Source organism: Eucyclogobius newberryi, unplaced genomic scaffold, assembly GCF_026437365.1.
Source record: "Eucyclogobius newberryi isolate DKJ021-1_F unplaced genomic scaffold, fEucNew1.0.hap1 SCAF_10, whole genome shotgun sequence".
NCBI lineage: Eukaryota > Metazoa > Chordata > Actinopteri > Gobiiformes > Gobiidae > Eucyclogobius > Eucyclogobius newberryi.
Genome location: NW_027315724.1, coordinates 22389943 through 22409487, shown reverse-complemented (window position 1 = coordinate 22409487; position 19545 = coordinate 22389943). Strand labels below are relative to the sequence as shown.

The window sequence follows — 19545 nt, the reverse complement described above, 5'->3', positions numbered from 1 at the left end:
AATCTGCCTCTGTGTAATCAAGAACAAAGCTGTGTGTCCTTTAGTTTACTTTCCCGGGTCAAATCCCGTTGACATTGTTGGTTATTTTATCATTATATCACAAACCCGCTCGTGCCACCCATGCTTCACCGTTCTTCCATTTCCGTTAGAAAAAACCTTTTACCAATACGCAATTAAAACATTTCAAATCAGTCAGAAACAATACATCTCAAATCCCTAATTAAAGACCATCCAAGGAAGGAAATACTGAACGTGAAGCAACCGAAAAAATAATGGTGCCCCACAGTTTGATTTTAGAGCTATTGTTGCATATGGGAGTACATTGCATATCACTCCTGCACATAGATTAGTCTTCCCTTTGCGAGACATGTTAAATGAAAATGTCTCATAACCTTCAAATCCTAGAGAGCGCCATTAATGAAAAACGTTGGCTCCTATCCTGAAAAACATGTTTGACCTTTGCACAGCAAGAAGTGAAGAGATTGCACCGGTATCCTGACCAGTTGTAGCTCCCGCAAGAGATTAAGAGATTAAAAGCCAAATTCCTAATGAACCAGATTTACAGTTTGAACAAGATTGAAGAAGAAAAAGAAGAGCCCGCTGAGAGTTGTTCACAGTGTTGTAAGGTTATGTGGGAGATTTGCATCAGGCCCTCAGCAGGAGCCATATGGAATCTAAATGTGCTTTGTGCCAAGAACGAAGAAACCCATAGGAGGAAGTCATTCTGACGGCGAATATTTATGTGACGGGCTCTCTATAAACGTTCAAGTTCATCTCCTCCAGCTAACATTGCAACAAAATAGTCCGCGCATCCCCCAGATAAATTTATAAGCCATAAAGGGGTTGAGTGGCGGTAAATATTACCGACAGGGCCATAAAACAAGCAGCAGGTGGGACTGAAAAATGAAGGTGGCTGAGGATATTGTACATTGTTGTTTCCTCATCCTGGTAATGAGATCCCTATTACCCTAATCCTCCCTGCAAAGCTCAGGACGTCCACATCGTCCGCCCTCCCCTTCACGATAAAAAGACTTTAACTGAAAGCGAAAGAAGAAATAGTCTCTGGATGCTGAAAAAGGGGCTTTGAGGTGTCTAACAGGAACGACTTCTAAACCCAATGAAAGGTGGTTGGCACGGCATAAACTGAATTCAAAGTGCATGCACAATGAGCAAAGCAATAAATAATGTGAAAAGGTCAATAAAAACATTAGTGATGGCAGAGAGGCGATATAAAAGAGGCACAATATTTAGTGTGGGATGGCTGATTACTCCGGCGTAGAACGTTTACCGATATATCATGCACAGCTGAAGAGGGGCCAGACCCTTAACTGAAATTGTGATAATTTATGATTGTTAGTCACAGTTATCATGCTGTCAACAATTTAGAGTCACTACAATTTACTCTTTTTGTTTATACGCTCCTGTGATCCTGTTTCAAGTGGAAATCAAACTATGGAATGGAGCATCGTGACTGTTTTACTCAAATTAGGTCACATTTATTTCAAAATATTAAGTGCAATGTTAAGGTTAATGTTAGAAAGATATTAGGGGATTTTGTCCTCTGCATTTGCCCCACCATTCAATGCTGTTAGGTTCTAATATGCTGAGAAAAACAAGACAAGATTCGGTCTTTAAAATAAAATAATGTATTCCCTACGATTACAAAACGAACAGATTAAAAACGCATATCCTGTCCTCACAAGTTCCCATCAGACGTCTGCTCCTCATCTAGGGGCCTCTCACACACAGGACAAAGAATATTCATAAGAAGGTGGATCTTCTCTGGCACCAGCTGTACCAGGCTGTACCTTCCAGGACATCCTAATATGGTCGTGAGATGTGACCCTTGACCCAGACAGAGAAGCTGGTAGGGGGAGCAGAGACAGACACAAGCAGGCAGGGCAAGAATGTGCAGTGTGTGTGTGTGTCCAGTATGCAATGACAATGAAAGGTATATTAATGCATTACAATATTAAATGCTTGTTAATTACTTCAATGCCGATAGGAAAACTGAAAGGGAAGTCGGCAAAATTAATTCCAGCTCTACAGTACCGGTATGTGTCAGAACTGCACTGCCAGTAAACCCAAACTATTCAAAGAATCTGTGGCACTCTCATACTCACACTCACACTCACACACACACACACACACACAAACGCACACACATATTTGCCTCTATGACTGTCTGCTGAAGCGTTATGCTGGTGTTTATGGGGTTAATGCAGTGCAATAGGCCTGAATGGCTGATTAGGCTGTTCATTCACCGCACACACAAACTGCAATCAACAACTTACAATCAGCATACAGCACATCAACTACTACAAGACAACATCTCCACACAATCTGCTGAATGTTTTTTTCTTTTTTTTTTCTAATCATTTTTCCTTTGAAAAGCCGTTAATGAGAGAGAAAGATAAGCAGGATGAGAAGTTGAGTCAGCCCTCTCAGTGAACACAAACCTGCTCGGCGACATTGTTAAGTAAACTTGTTTGTTAAGTTCCGCCTCTTAATGATCAGCTTTAACAAGTCTCCTTTCCTTCGTACACATGTCTCGAAAGGACTCACTCCCACTATTAGATTTACTAATACTGTAGTAGAGGACGGGCTGCAGCTTTAGATAAATGCCGGGCAGAAGGGGAAAGCTCCTCGGCATGTGTAGGCTTAGTGGCTGAGCGTGGAGACGTATCGGCTTGTTAAATAGTGGGTGCAGTGCGCTGGACTCATGGAGCCCTTGAACCCGTCCCTCAGACATTTTGAGAAAGGCGACTTTGAGACCGACTGGATTAAGGTCTCAGAATGCAGATTTGGCCAGGTTTACCAAGCCAAGCTGAAAATGCGGGGGGAGAAGTGCGCCGTGAAGACCTTCGACACAGAGTCTTGGAGGTGAGGCTGTAGTAAGAGAATTGTTATGAATGAAAACGCCCCAGTTGTAAATGACATCCCATTATTATGTTATTTTACAGTTATTACACATAGGTATTTATTTATCGAAGTAAGAAGAAGATACAGTTTGTCTTCATTATGCATAATTTGTTATTTTATAAATGTGTGTTTTGTTTTATTTATGTTTTTTGTCATGTTTCAAGTTAAAAAATGTGTAAATTAGGGCAAGACACCGCAAGTGAATAAAAATAATTAAATCTGAAATTTAGATCACAAATTCACAAAAATTGATAGAGCAGATTTTCTTTCTTCATTTTGTTGACTTATTGGATACAGAAAACATAAAGTGGGATGTTATGGGATGAAAAAACATAAAGTGGGAAGTTATGGGATGAAAAAACATAAAGTGGGATGTTATTTCAAGTAAACTAGACCTTGCTAATAATTGGTGTAAAACAATGATTTTGCTTAATTGTTTGGAATTAGAAGTAAAAAAATCAGAATCAGAATCATTGAATTAGACATCAACTACAACTGCTACTTTAAGGGCTGATTTTTTTAGTCACTGTGGGAGAAAAAATACATTTGAAGTTTACTGTATGAAATGAAATAATAAAATATCTTTACTGTGGGAGAACTTCAGGTGCAGATTAGACAGTACATGATGAATAAGCAAACTGACCAGTAGTTTGCCTGTAGTGTCTCGTCTTAACCCCATCCCATTGACTTTGGGTCTTAGGCGGGGTACACCATGAGCAGGGGCCTGATCATCTCAGAGTTATTATGGGTATAATTATGTCAAAATGCTATCCAGTCAAACCTGACATCTGACCTTTTGTTGAACATGACTGAATGAATACTTTTCTCATACTAATTATCATCCAATATTTTTCCTTGACAGACAAATAATCAATGACGTGTCGGCCATTGCAAACGTGAAATTCAAATACCTGGTGTCGGTGTGTGGGGTGTGCAGCGAGGCGAATGGCGTGGTGATGGAGCACATGAGTAATGGCTCCCTCAACAATCTACTGGCCAGCCACACTCTGACGTGGCCAAAGAAGTTCCAGATGATTCACGAGACGTCCATGGGCATGAATTTCCTGCACAATATCAAACCGCCATTACTCCACCTCAACCTGAAAACGTCAAACCTTCTGCTGGACGATCATCTCCATGTCAAGGTCAGTGGTACAGAAGGACGAGCCTGCGTAGAATTACAGAGGCAGAGGAGACTGGGTTTCACAACAGTTTGTCAGACTTGGAACACTAACATTAACTTTCCATATAACCTCTACAAAAGTACAATTAAATCTCACAGTGAACTCAGTATATCCAACCCCCTAGCAATTGTATTAACATTTGACCTTCACTGAGCAAAAAGCCTTTTCTAGTGGCAAAATGAAACAAACATGGCTGTTTATATGTTTTATTGTACTCATGCTCGACATGTGCGTATAAGTACAGGGTCATGGTCATACAATATGTTGCATCCCTGAGACCAAAAGGGTTAAGTAGAATAATAGCGCTGCTCCTGCTAGTCTCATTCCTTTTTTAAGCAAATAGTTGCTATTCTTGCCAGCGCTGCATAAATTTCCAAACATTTTGCTCTACTCCATAGTGATGTATGTAAATTCTCATCTACGCTGTCGTGCCAAAACAGATCTCAGATTTTAGTTTAATCCACTGGGAGAAGAGTGTGAGCAAGACGTCTTTTATGGAGAACCTGACAGCCAGAGGGAACATAAGTTACATCCCTCCAGAGACGTTCAGTGTGAGTCCGGACCCTCCTGGAACTGCCTTCGATGTGTACAGGTGACTTTCCAAGGGCACTCCTCATTGACCATTAAAACTTTTACACACTAGACTCAAAATTCACTCTGCAACATGTCTTTCTGCCATTTAAATTAATTAAATGCCCTCCACATATCCTAAGAGATGATGTTATCTTACTTTCCATTCTAAATGTATTAATATAACATTTGAGAGTTAGAATAACTTAACTGCCAGTGGCATTTATCTCAAAAGAGGCATGTGAAATGAATTAAGGCCAGCAATTGGTCTAAATGTGCTTGTGTCTGCTTGGTATTCCAGCTTTGGGGTGGTGATGTGGGAAATACTGACTCAGCAAAAACCATATGCAGGTTTGTTTTCATGCATTTATTTATTTATTTGATACTTTACATTGTCAAATTCCAAGCATACAATATTATTACAGTAAACCAGTAAATAGATTTATTTCACTTGGAGCATAAAGAGTGGCCTGGCCTTGCAGGGTTTGAAAAGTACTGTACAGTAGTGAAATATGCACGTGTAAAGAACAGCCTTGAATGAGGTGAATGTGGTGTTTTGCAGGGAGCAGTGTAACCACGGTGCTGGTGCAGGTGGCACAGGGGAAGAGGCCCAGTTTGGAGATTCTGCCAGAAAACAAACCACGGGAGTGTGGGCCCCTCATCAGCCTCATGAAACTGTGCTGGGACCAAGACCAGCGCAAAAGACCACCATTCTCAGGCCAGTCCCATATAATCTTATGTATATACGCTTACTTAGATATACTTATTTGCACAGCCCCTTCTCACTCTAGTCCTTCGAGGGTACAGGTGTAAATTAAAACTAATTCCCAAGAGTGGTGTTTTTTTTTTATACATTCACAGTTTGAACTGAAAGAGCTGGTGCATTTTCAATAATCTCTGCTGGATCGACTGATGTCTCATTTACCAGGCCTTTATATTGAATGGACATTTGTAAAACATGAAATGCAAATGGAAAAAAAGACCGGGTCACTAATGGACACAGATGTATTTGACTGAGTATTGTAGGAAAGAGCCCTGCATGTAATGCCTGAGTGAACCAGGACATCCAAATGAGATTAAGCCCTTTACACTGGAGCAATTGGATCACCTTTGTTTAAACAGGCATTTATTGATTTAAGAAGCTATGAATACTAATGCAAGCCATGTTTTTCCCCACATAAACCACCGCAGTAACAGTCATGCCCTATCTAGATGTTTCTTTTTTATTTCAGCAAGACCTTTAAAAGTGTTGATTAAACAGTGGGGTCTCAGTTTAGCAAAAATATTTTAAACGTTGAATAAACATGCCAAAATTACTCAGAGGGGACAGTTTTTGCTTTTAAGATTATATGGGCATTTGTTAATGGATAATAATGTATGGTACTGTGCATGTGGCTTTGGTTTCAGATATTGTAGAGAAAACTGAGGCTCTCAGTGAAGTCCTGATGATCTCTGGTCCTGTGAACAATGGAGGAGTGAATCCATGGATTGTTTCATCACAGGTTCACTCTGCTTTAATGTATTCCCTTATCTTCCAGTGAAGGCTTTGTAACACTGTCTATAATTGTGCAATAGCATTCTGTTTACTGTAAAACACCCGATTCAATAAGGCACTAAATACTAGTACAAATGGTGTTTGACTTGGGTTAGTGTTTCTTGATCCTCTTAATGATTAATGTCACAGCTAATAACTTTCTCTTTATGTTTCTTCCCCTTTCAGATTGAGAAGCCTGACCTCCCCTCAGGTAGACACGTGGCTAGAGCACAATGTAATATCATGCTCAATGCAGTACAAAGCCTGAAGGGATGACATTTAAAAGTGCTATTTACAATGCTGTCCCATTTCAATGTTACCTTTAGCACAGGAAATCCCATGAACCGTCTGTTAAAGAACATTACAGAGCCTTGTCTCCATTTTGTCTGAATACATTAGGTCATTAAACAACACACTTTGCAAGCATTAAGAGCACTTCCCATTGCGGAAACTACCATTAATATGTCAAGTTAACCTCCTTTACAGCCCTTTAGAACAACATTTGTACTAAAGGGCTGTAAAGGAGGTTAATGACATGTGTTTTCACAGATGATCTCTATGGCAAAGAGACCATTATTTCTCTCCTGTCCAAAAAGGATTTTGGCACTTTCAGAAAATCAGTCAGGAGAGAGGATGTGCACCGAGTGTTTTCGGAGAAGAAGAGCCTGCTGCACTACACTGTGGCCAGTGGCGATGTGGAGAGTGTCAAAAGTGTGCTGAGCCTGGGCGCTGATGTCAACTGTGTGACCTCCAAAGGCTGCACGCCTCTTAGCATCGCTGTTGTAAAAAGGTTTGTTCAAATGTACAACTAATTCCACTGAAAAGATCTCAGACTTAAGTAACACAGTCAATTCTTGTTACAGCTTTCATGACATTGTTTCTCTGTTATTGGATCACGGCGCGGCCCCTACGGCTGCAGACGACGACCGGTGGACCAGTCTCCATTTTGCTGCTCAGAATGGAGACGACAGGACAGTGCGCCTCCTTCTGGACAACGGGGCGGACGCGGGTGCCAAAGAGAAGGCCGGCTGGACGCCTCTCCACTTGGCCTGTCAGAATGGACACGAGGCGGTGGTGCGTCTGCTGCTGTCACGCCTGTCAAAAGTGTCAGCGGGGCTGCCAGAGGGGCAGGGGCGGACTCCTCTTCACCTGGCCACAGCCTATGGACATCTGAACATCGTCAAGCTGCTCATCACCAAGGGAGCGGACCCCGACGCTCCTGACGGCTCGCTCTCCACTGCCCTGCACCTGGCGGCGAAGGAAGGACACAACAGAGTGGTGCGGCACCTGGTCAAGTGCGGGGCTAATATTGACAGTGCCAACAGCAGCGGCTACACTCCGCTTCACCTGGCCGCTCTGAAGGGCCACACCGGCATATGCAGGCAGCTATTGACAAATAAGGCTTGCCCCAACTCCAGGACTCTACAGAGCTGGACCCCCATGCACCTGGCCGCGCTCAAGGGACACGAGGCGGCTGTGGCTGAACTGGAGAGCCAGGGTGGAGCCGTGGACGCTCGGGGGGAGAAGGGATGGACGCCTCTGCATCTCGCCTGTCATCAAAGCGAGCCTCTGGTGGTGCTGAAACTCTTGGCGGCCGGAGCCGACCCCGACGTGGCGGAGGACAGCGAGGGCTGGACCCCCCTCCACGTGGCCTGCACCAGTGCGAGTCCCCCCTGTGTCCTGCACCTCATTTCGCACGATGCAGATGTGAATGCGTTGAGCAGTGGGAAGATCACACCTTTGCACATGGCAGCGAAGCAGGGCTGTGCGTCCATAGTCGAGGCTCTGCTGCTGAAGGGGGCCGACACTTCTGCGCCGGACTCATCGGGGGCCTCTGCATTAACTGTGGCACAGAGCAATGAGAAGTGGGAAATAGTGCAGCTACTTGAGAAGAGATGCTAATTGCGAAGTGGCTCCCAATTCAACTAATAGTATTACTATTGCTCTCCAAAATGTTGATGCTTTGTTATACTGACTGAACAAGTGTCCCAATGCTGAAGGGACAGTTTGTGCTGTACGTCTATTTTGTAATAGGCACACAAACAATATCCCGCCTTGCAAAACCTACCCCAAAAACAAAGACATGCACACCAGTCACCAGTTATTGTACCACGTGTCACTGAAATGATCTACGTTACTGTGTAAATAAGACAAAAACAACTTTCAATTCACCAGTATATTATTCTGAAGGACTCCAGAGAGTAGCACATGTTTAGTAATATTACAGTACAAAAATCCATCAAAAAAACTTGGAAAGCTCAAGAGCAGAATTTGATGTCTAAAGTAAAAAAAAAAAAAAGTCCTAAAATGTAACTGTAATAAGAGCTTTATAAAACCAAGGTCTCTTTGAAAAAATAAATGTATCTAAAGAGACTTCCTGGTAAAATGAAGTACACAAAAACAGGATTTGCCTTGCTTGCTTTATATTTTCTTGCCACTAATTTATTGAAGTGTGACTTGACTCTAAATAAATTAATTGTTTTCACTGTTGCTCGTGATACTTTTCTACACTTACCTTTAGCCCTGAGTACTCACACTTTCATTTTCCAAACCACTTTAAACCTTTGAAAACATCTTGACTGCTCTTAAATGTCATTCAAAGTACTAGTGCTTTTGTTTTAGGTACACATGAACTAAGTTTGTTTATTTACTGACCTTGCCGTGAACTACGTCTTGCCATTTATAATTCCCATTAATTCAGCTGATATGATGTCAGTCCAGTTTAAAAACGCTCTTTACTGTATATTTGTTTGGTAGAATATTGGGGTCGTATTGCGGTGAAGCTCTTTGTGATGAACTCACATCCTTTTCTTTAAATCACCCTTCGCGAGTGGAGGATTTAAGCGCTGCCAATGTGCTTCACCAAGAGGCTGGTAACGGCTGCTGCGGACATCCCCATCATTAGACTTGGCAGACTTTAGTGCCGCCAACAGTTGACTGATCTTCAGAGAGAAATAATCATGACGGAATTACTGCAGGGCATTATTAAATATCTCTTTTGAACCATCTCGGCCTCAAATGTGTCCTTTTAATAACAATGCAAAGTGCTGCTGAGGCTTACTCCTTTAGTATAAATAAGATAAACTCTCCAGTGAGTGTGGAAGGGAGAGAGCACACCATCACTGCAGCACTTCAATCCAATTGTGTAGCGTTCTGGTACAATATATCCTTCTGTTCACTGGCTGCTTTACTGTAACACAATGATGAATGCTTAGGACTTGGACAATATAATAATTCTAGTTATAATTTTTTTTTTAAGCTCCAATATGATGGAAAAGTTAACTTGGCAGTGATGGAGATGTCCTGTTATCAAATGAACAATGACAAACTCCAACAGTCTTAGACTCTCCGTGTATGCTCACAATGAATTTTTGAACAAAAGATAAGGCCAATATTTGCACTTTAAAGAGTATCAGCTATCGACCTTAATACCAGCATAGGCCGATATTTAGTTTGGGCCAAAATGTTTAATGGAAATTAAGTTTTATTTGAATGCTTTAGGATGGATACGGCTGCTCTCTTCATCCAAGCAGCTTCTTCACTTCTTCACTTCTGACATGGCGCTGTAGTTTCAGTGCAGTTAGCTCTTCTAGTTAGTCTATATATATATATATATGTATATATATATATAGACATATATATATATATATATATATATATATATATATATATATATATATATATATATATATAAATAAAAACTCTGACTTTGCCATTGCTCTAAAGAAAAATGGTAATTGCATTGGCCATGAAAATTCTTTATTTTGGGTGTAAATAAAACACTATAAAGCCGTTTTTCTAACCACATTTAATCAGCTAAAATCAATGGCTGTCAAGGCTCTTGCCTTTTTACACATACACTGACACATCGGATACGTCCTAACAGCTCGTAATTAGGTTTGTCTGCACCTAAACTAATTTTTTTTTCTAACAGGGAGACAAGCAGGAAGAAGATAATGTCACGGAAGATGCCGGAACACAAATAACAGCAGACACAAAATGCAGTGGCAATGTAGCCCTTCTCAAAATCCAAGTAGTTATTTTGTATAGAGCGCTTAAATTCCCCCAGAAAATAAAATGTATACATCTTGTTCACACAAGATCATTTCTTGTTCAAGGTAATTACGAGATTTAGTGAATAGAAATAGAAAACATTTTATGAGATCTATGTTTTCACATAGATATGAATACAGTTTTCATTATAGTTTGCAAAAAAGGATATAAGGATCCTTATATCCTCATTATTTATTATTTGTTTATTTATTATTATTAGTCATTATTACCTTTTAAGGGGGAGCACACAGAACATTAATACAAAGAACAAAATGTATTTTAGATTAGATTAGATTAGATTCAACTTTCAGAGCTCAAACACTTAGTTCTACCAGACTGCTGCACACCTCATTGCGCCACCAGGGCCCGTCCATAAGCACACAATTTAATTACATTTACGGGTTTTTCGTACATTAATTATAAATATTTACTTAAATTAAAGTACAACCAATCAGAAAAATATCATGAATGACGAAACAACTGGTGAATTTAGAGATAAAATATCTAATTTGGCCGTGTTCTATAAAAAAACGTTTCTCGCTCCTGTTTCACAATTGTTTTCTGACTCTACAACAGGGGTTCCCAATACGTTGATCGCAATCTACCGGTCGATCTCAGAGGCAGTGAGTGTCGACCCCAAAGACCTGTCTGTTTTTAGTTAATAGACATTACAAGTGAGAGCTCTAGAGCAGCACGAGGGGACCGAGAACTACAATCAGCATGTCATTATTTTGGCCGCTTTTCCATGAGTTTCAGCAAGAAAATCACTCGACACACAACGAGATCAGCGAGCTGAAGTGCGAGAGCCAAAGCGAGAGCTGAAGTGCGAGAGAGTTAAGGCAAGAAGCAGGAGGAGGAGGGAGGAAGTGCTGGTTAAGCCTAAACTTCTATCATTTACTGTAGTTGCGGCCAGTATATTTTCAAAATACTCAGCTGTATTAAATGGTCTAGTCAAAAAGCAGATCTCTTTTTATATATTTCACATTTGTATATGATAAACAATATTAGGCTATAATGAAAGCCTACATTGTGTTTCTAGAGCCTAATTATGGTGTTAACAAAAATAAAACCTGTTTAATACTGACAAAAAAAGAATACTAAATTATACAATAATTTAGATCTATAGATAAATCTTCAGGCTTTGTTGAATATAAAAGTAGCTTGTGAGTCCAAAACGTGTGGGCGCCCCTGCTCTACAACTGTCAGATACCCAGACGTATACTGCAGTACATGACTTGTCTTGGGTGTCATTTGCATTATGATTGGAGAGCCTCGTGGCTGCTCTTACCTTAATGACAGGATGATAATCTGGGTGCTCGGCTGTATATTTAGCTTCTCCTTAGGAGGGCCATTCCGCTCTTCCAATCTCCCTGTTGAGTGTCGGGGTTAAACTCACTAAAGAGCCGTGTACCCTGTGGTGTTAAGCAGCCACAATCATGACAGGCGCAGCTGTGCCCCTGACCCAGGTGTGGCCTCTCAACAGGGCCCCGCTGGAGATGAGGGAGAGATCTACAGTACCTTGTCTCCCTGGGGAAGGCTTTCTGTGGACTGATAAGATAAGATGAAATAGAAAACAGATTTTGTCACCCTTTGGGCCGATTCCCACAATAAAAAAGTCATAGGTTAGAGTCGAAACACATGTTTCTGTTCTTTTTTTTTATCCCAATGCTATCGAGAGAAAGTTCTGACCAAGTTATCTACAGGCTACAGTCTGAAACTGTGGCTCTTGGAATATGCTAATTAAAATATGCCATCTTTCAAAAGTTCGATACAAAGTTAAACATAATTATTTCCATGTGGATTTCTAAAATTATAATCTATTCATGCTTTGTATAGCTTAACGTATTTCCAACGCTATTGAACAATAGTGGCTGTTTCCCCCTATGCATACTTATTATCCATCCAGTTCCTTTCTTTGCTGTTGTCATGTTCCTGTGAAATGATTAATGGTGGAACTCAATGCTATCTTCCCAGCACAGAACAAAGCCCCCATCCTCTGTAACTTTATACTCTTTGAATTCCCCTCACAGATCAGTTTGCATACTTGGTCAGCACTGCACTCTGATGTATTAAGGTCCCCTATGTGCTTAAAGAAACAGTGAAGAAAGTCTTCATTTCATTATAAAACAACAATGCTCTTGTTATGCATGTTATTGACATGCTAACAATGATTAAAATGATTAAAATAGTGAAGATAATTGATAATTATGATAAGTTATGATGATGATGATGATGAGTTTGTATCATCAGACAAAGACATGGTAAATTACTACCATAAAAGTGTTCATTGTGTAGGTCGTAATAACATCTGGAAGCGCTGACCCTCAAGTGAATTAAAAAACACTTAGATATGTATCTGTTTCATTTCCTCTTACCTTCACCTCTTGTCCTTCAGGCTCCAGTAAAGATTACATCCAATCTGGTGCGAACCTGAATTGTTTTCATCACAATCCAGTGCTTTTCCCAAGCCTGAAGCAAACCACACACAGTAAGTGCCTGTGCAGCAGCTCTCCTTCAGCCCACATGATGGATCACTCTCATGCATGTCAAAAAAACGCAAACACACTAAAATGTTGTGCTTATTGTGAGAAAATTGTTTAATAAGTAATGACTCTTGGTGATTTGCAGGTAACCTGGTCAAGTGGTTATTCTCTAACAGACAAGCAACAAATCTGGTCCTATTTACATTTCTAATGTATTAAAGGATGACTTCCCCAAAACTTTTCAATGAATAAAAGATGCAAATAAACACATGTATTAGATTTGCAATAAAAGTAAACCTTGTTTTATTTTGTTTGTGAGTGTGGCTTCACCTTTTTATAAGCCCCAGAAGTCTCCTCGCCTTTTGTCAACTTCAATAAACTGGAGCCGGATCCACATGGAAAACAACTGCACTGTCTTGATATTCTTTTCAGGCAGAACGGAAATATGAGTTGGGAATTGGTTATCTGTTGTAACCCCTCCACAATCAGTTACAGCAGCAAGATCCAGCTGAGAAAATTAATTAATCAATTTAGTCAATACCTGTGCAAATTAAGGCAAGACTAAGATCTTAGATCAGACTTACGTTAATTAGACAATGCATTACCTGAGAAGACAGAATACATTAATACACACTGTCTTTATTATCTCTATTTGGTATAATGGACATGCTATAATGCTATAAAACAACATATAGACCTGTGTCGTTCTTAATTGTGAAAAAAATATATCAATTAGTGGTTAATGTCTGAAAAGACCGGTGCTCAACAGCAAAAAGGATGTTGTTCTCTTCTTCTCTCTTTTTTAAACACATTAGCTTGACGTAGCCCTACACAACACTTGAAAAATAATAATAAACTACTCTTATTTTAGTTGAAAACTTAAACTTAAATGTTAAAGACTCAGAAAAAGATCCAAAACGTCCCTGCGTCTGTCCTGCGTCTGTCCTGCGTCTGTCCTGCTTCTGTCTTGCGTCTGTCCTGCGTCTGTCCTGCTTCTGTCCTGCATCTGTCCTGCTTCTGTCCTGCGTCTGTCCTGCGTCTGTCCTGCTTCTGTCCTGCTTCTGTCCTGCTTCTGTCCTGCTTCTGTCCTGCTTCTGTCCTGCATCTGTCCTGCTTCTGTCCTGCGTCTGTCCTGCGTCTGTCCTGCTTCTGTCCTGCTTCTGTCCTGCATCTGTCCTGCTTCTGTCCTGCGTCTGTCCTGCTTCTGTCCTGCTTCTGTCCTGCTTCTGTCCTGCTTCTGTCCTGCGTCTGTCCTGCGTCTGTCCTGCGTCTGTCCTGTGTTGAGTCATTCTTTGTACAGGTCTGACCAGAAGGAGAAGTGGATATGTGGGGCAGAAGTGGGCTCATACCTCCATGAATGTGATTATGGCTACAGTACTTTATACTTTGTAGCTCTCAAATTATTCAGCTGCGATTATCTACATATTCCGCTGCTCCTATAGCATGCCGGGATTTGATAGGAAGCATTCAGATTTAGTCTTCAATAGATTCTCTGCCTGGGGTTTGGCAAATTATTGCAAAATGGCTTAAGTCCAACTCAAAAGGAGCGCGGTGTAAAAGAGGTGTGGGCACATGAGGATAGAGCCATGATACACACTCCACTGAACTTACCATCGCTTTGGAGAAGGAGACATTGGACTCTCAGTGTTTCTCAGTGTCTGAAGCAACAGTCATGGGTGGATTATACCATCAACGTCATGAAAAGGATTAGTATCCAAATACTGGTGTCATCATTTTGAACACTGTGAAGATAAGAAACTAAATATTTTGCAAAAATATTTCCATAAATGATCATCTGATATTAGTACAACTATTATATTAGCCTATATGTTGCCTTTGGTAATGGAGCATTGTGCATTTACTGTAGATTGTCCCTTTCAGGAGATTACAAGATCTAAAATTGCTCCCTATTATCTTCATGTCTCGGGGACCAGGGACACATGAAGTCTGAAGACATTTCAGTTGGGAGACTTTGGGCATTTGGAGGTGAGAGAGACACGTCCTTCTCCAGAGTGGCCTGTGATTGTGTGAATGCATGTTTAAACACGCTTTTATTTATGATTTTATTGACATTTCAGTCTTATGCCATCAATAAACAGGTAATAATCCAATGAACATTCTTAACCTGTTTGTGCAGCATCTCTCTGAAGCTGTCATGGCCTTGGTGAGACTAAAGCTGACAGGCCGTGGCACAACAAATGAGCAGGTGAGCTCATGCACACATTTCTACCTCTTTTGACCTTCACATGCTACACATAAGTCATCACTACAGCACAGAGCTTGTATCATGAGCATGCGTTTTAGTTATTTTCTGTGACAATAGGATAAAACAATCAACATGAGAAAGATTGCATACTTGTATCAAGTAAACTGAAGTTGATTAATGACAAAACGCCTTCATCCTTAAGCCTGTATTTATAAAAGACATAATACTGGTCCTGAGTAACTTGACTCACGGCATTGAGTTCTACACATTTATCAACCTGGAGCGTATCTTGCTGAAAGTATTTGAAGCACGCTGCTCATGCTAATCAAACCCACATCAGAAGGTTATTATTTATGAAAGGTGTGCAGTGTTTCAGTGTTGGTTGAGTAAGTAGAGAGACTGTTTCAAATGCAGCATATAATCCTTATATATTAATGTTACCACGAATGCTTTCATAATATACATAATATAAGTATAATTGGGCACATACTGGTGCATTTTAATTTTCTGTCCCATTAAACTGCCTGAGTTGACAACACTTACCACATTTTAAAATTGAATAGACTAGCCACATATTTTCTTTCCTATTATTAGTTTATTAATTATCTGGATTAGGTTTCACTTATAACAATCCATTGTTTGTTTTTAACATTTCATAAAGCTTAATTTGTATTCATTAGGTATTAGGTTTAAGGAAGCTAAACTTGATATTCGACTTGCTGCCATCAGAAAGAACAATATGCTTTACAAATGTTTGACTTTCAAGAAACCAGCTCTTTCCCCTGTAGCATATCACCCTAACCAGAATAATGGGGAAACAGAGCCAAGCTCAAAGGCCTGGTCCTTAGGAACAACTACTTGATATGGTGCAGCATAATCACATTTGAGACCTCAAAGCCTGTACTTTATAATAGAAAATCCACAAAATTTAGGATGACGCAGTTAATTAAGAGTCCTTTTATTGCGTCTAGGCGCAGTACACCTCCGTTTGAACTCTCCTGCTCCAGCTTCCCGGCTATATGTGGACAAGTGTGATGCAGCAGTGCACAGTGCACGGAGGTGACAAGGAAAAACACCCACAGGAGACGCACAGGAAAGCGAAGGTATAAGACAGACTCTAGCAACAGTCTTCAGGGACACTTTGTCTTTGTCTGCAGTGCTCATACGACTGATACAATGTTGTTTCACCATATGCCTTAACTTTGCTTTGTTTTTAGGCCTCCATTCCTTGTGGGGACTTACCATAAGAATCCTTAACTTGAACACTGACCAACCAATTCACCCATGTTCACGATATCAATTATATTATTTGATGTTGGATTCACCTAATGTATTTAAATGCACAATGATTGGTGCATCATGAATGTTCTTTTATGATCATTGTGTGTATTTTTTGCTTTGTGTCATCACTTATAATGGCTGAAACTTTGATATAATGTGTATAATGATTATACGTATGTGACATGGGTATTTTATAACAACAAAATTACTGAAATATTTATTATGTCTGTGAACACAAATAACCCTGATGATAAACAGTTGGGCTGTTGTTGTTGTTATTGTTGTCAACTTTCAAACATAATGTATAGTATTTACTGTAGAACTTAAACAGCCTATTGCAGTTAAAATGTTATGACAAATAAGAATTTATTTCTAATTTGACGGTAAGATTTAACTGTAAGATATTAGATCGAGCAAAAACATTACCAATGGACATTTGTCAATAAGCAACATTTACATGAGATGATTATGTCAAAGGCTATTGTTGTATTGAATGCATTGGGTGCTCATATTATCCAGGTCTCCAGTGACAGCATGAATACAACACAACACAACACAACACAACAAAACACACTATATTAGATAGTATTTCAGTTATTAAATCAAACAGGGCACTATATAAAAATATCAAAACAATAGCAACTCTTTAAAACACCAGAAGTTATATTTTTGGTGTACTTTTCTACGTCACCACGTGGGGACGCTGTTCCAATTTCTTCTGAAGGGTGTGTCCAGGTCCTCCCTGTATGATAATGAGGGATCTACCCACCACATGTGGCTCTTCTGAGTCAGGTGCAGCAGGTGGGGGAGGGGCAGTCAGGTGCAGAAGGTGGGGGAGGGACAAATTGGTGCAGCAGGTGGTGCAGGGGTAGAGAGGTGCAGCAAGTGCGGGCTGTGCAATCAGGTGCAGCAAGTGATGGAGGGGCAGACAGGTGCTGCAAGTGTTGGAGGGGCAGACAGGTGCTGCAAGTGTTGGAGGGGCAGACAGGTGCTGCAAGTGTTGGAGGGGCAGACAGGTGCAGCAAGTGATGGAGGGGCAGACAGGTGCTGCAAGTGTTGGAGGGGCAGACAGGTGCAGCAAGTGATGGAGGGGCAGACAGGTGCTGCAAGTGATGGAGGGGCAGACAGGTGCTGCAAGTGATGGAGGGGCAGACAGGTGCAGCAAGTGATGGAGGGGCAGACAGGTGCTGCAAGTGATGGAGGGGCAGACAGGTGCTGCAAGTGATGGAGGGGCAGACAGGTGCTGCAAGTGATGGAGGTGCAGACAGGTGCAGCAAGTGATGGAGGGGCAGACAGGTGCTGCAAGTGATGGAGGGGCAGACAGGTGCAGCAAGTGATGGAGGTGCAGACAGGTGCAGCAAGTGATGGAGGTGCAGACAGGTGCAGCAAGTGATGGAGGTGCAGACAGGTGCAGCAAGTGATGGAGGGGCAGACAGGTGCAGCAAGTGATGGAGGGGCAGACAGGTGCAGCAAGTGATGGAGGAGCATCTTGGGTGTACTTCTAATCTGCTAAAAAAGAGTGGTCGGATGCACTGACCCACAGGTTGGCGGTGCGATCCCAACTGCCTTAGGTGAATACTTCTGTTGTGTCCTTGGGCAAGACACTCGACCCGACTTGCCCCCAGTGTCTGCGTGTGTGTATGAACGGGTGACCGGTTCCTTGATGTAAAGCGCTTTGAGTGACTAAGAACACATGTGGCCATTTCCCACACCGCACACCTCAGCTGTTTCTGAGAGTCTGGCAGCTCCGTTCTGATGGAGTCTTTAGTGGGAATCACAGAAGAGCTCAGACTTTGCTCACTCGTGTCCGGCTGAAGCACAAACAGGTGCTTCCTCATCACTGCCCCAGACCATGATTGACCACTGACTGTATAATGACTGACACACCTGTGCACCGGAGCAGTCCCAGGGAGGAAGTGATCCCATTGGCCGGTGGCAAACACGTGACCCGGATTAACAGGCTTGTGATGTGGTGCGACATCTGGTTGTAAAAACACAAAATGAATATTAATATTATTATTTTGACATTTATGAAACTTTCTTGACCAAGCTGCACCTCAGCAAACAATCGACAACAGTAAAACACTAATACAAATACATAACCGTAATAATGAATTCAATGTATTCATGAGCACATTTATTATATGCTATTTTTATGTGTTGAATAAATGCTGTCAAAAAAGTTGATTTAATATACCTCAAATACACGTCGATGTCATGTATAGTAAAAGTTTTCATCCATATTACACAATGCCACTTTAAAAGAAGACAATTAGACTATGAAAAATGATTTCCAGGATGACGACGAACTGTTTACCTCTAATTCCTCTTGAAATATGCCAAACTTTAATTAGACTGTGTTGTTCAGACACACGTGACAAACCTTTCTTTAGTTTTCAGACGTTTTAAATGACCGGTGGACAGGTGTGTGTATGTTTCATCTATGGTATGTATTTTAAACAGCACTTATCTGTAAAACGTTAGTGTTTCTAGTCCCGGCTGTCTTCTTATGAGGTTTGGTTGTCTTGGCTTTCTGAGCACTTCAAGATATTCCGTTTTTTGCTGTGTTGTGTAAATATTGCACTGCTGGGGTAGATAAGCAGTGTTTGGTCATGTATTACATTCAGAGTAATGTGTTTTTGATTGACATTAGTTACAGATATACACCTTTTATCTTATGAATACATATGCTGTTGTGTTTTAAATTAGTGTGCATTCATTTGTTGATTTAAATTCTTGTAACTACTGCAGGTGTAACTATAAATAAGGACATATGTGAAGTGTTTAGCAGTGAACAGGCTAATTAAAATGATTCACTAGCTCTCATTATGACAGGAATTGAGCCAACACGCAGCACATGTCAGCCAGGATTTGTGTTGGCCAGGTTCATAGCTGGAGGACATTTTCCCAGGGGAATTCATAACAAATACATGCATGTCTCTCTATTCACACAGATTGTAAAGGAGACACGCTTAATGGCTCCTCAGTGTGAAGCCACTATTGGATCCTGTGATATTTCCTTTTATATTACCCATTGTGAAATATTGGACCAAGCTTTCACTGGCAGTTGTAATGGATTTTTTCCCCTTTAGTTGTTATCAAGAGCCCTTCGTCCCCTTTTCTGTACGACTTCTTCTATAACAATATTGCGGTCAAATAGAATCGAAATGTCCTCTGAAGCATCACAAGTTCATTAAGCCATGTCACCAAGAACATCACATCAGTCCAGTGTCAGTGCCTGAAGCAACGCTCTGAAGCTGACCAAATGGCCAAGACTCAACAGACTCTCCGCCCAGAAAAGAGATCTAATTC

General features: G+C 41.0%; 1 protein-coding gene across 1 annotated transcript; it reads left to right on the top strand.

Annotated features, from left to right (window-relative positions):
• Window positions 1-2576: 2576 nt before the first annotated feature.
• On the top strand, window positions 2577-8203 carry ankk1 (ankyrin repeat and kinase domain containing 1). Its single transcript, XM_072463161.1, has 9 exons — window positions 2577-2883; window positions 3785-4067; window positions 4547-4698; window positions 4978-5027; window positions 5239-5394; window positions 6084-6178; window positions 6397-6421; window positions 6760-7000; window positions 7074-8203. The coding sequence occupies exons 1-9, from the start codon at window positions 2723-2725 to the stop codon at window positions 8110-8112; spliced, it is 2202 nt and encodes a 733-aa protein (XP_072319262.1). The 5' UTR covers window positions 2577-2722; the 3' UTR covers window positions 8113-8203.
• The last annotated feature ends 11342 nt before the right edge of the window (window positions 8204-19545 follow it).

Coding starts and splice junctions, on each gene's coding strand:
- ankk1 (XM_072463161.1), top strand. CDS start 2,723: ATGGAGCCCTTGAACCCGTCCCTCAGACATTTTGAGAAAGGCGACTTT. Junction 2,884..3,784: donor TTCGACACAGAGTCTTGGAG/GTGAGGCTGTAG, acceptor TTTCCTTGACAG/ACAAATAATCAATGACGTGT. Junction 7,001..7,073: donor AGCATCGCTGTTGTAAAAAG/GTTTGTTCAAAT, acceptor TTCTTGTTACAG/CTTTCATGACATTGTTTCTC.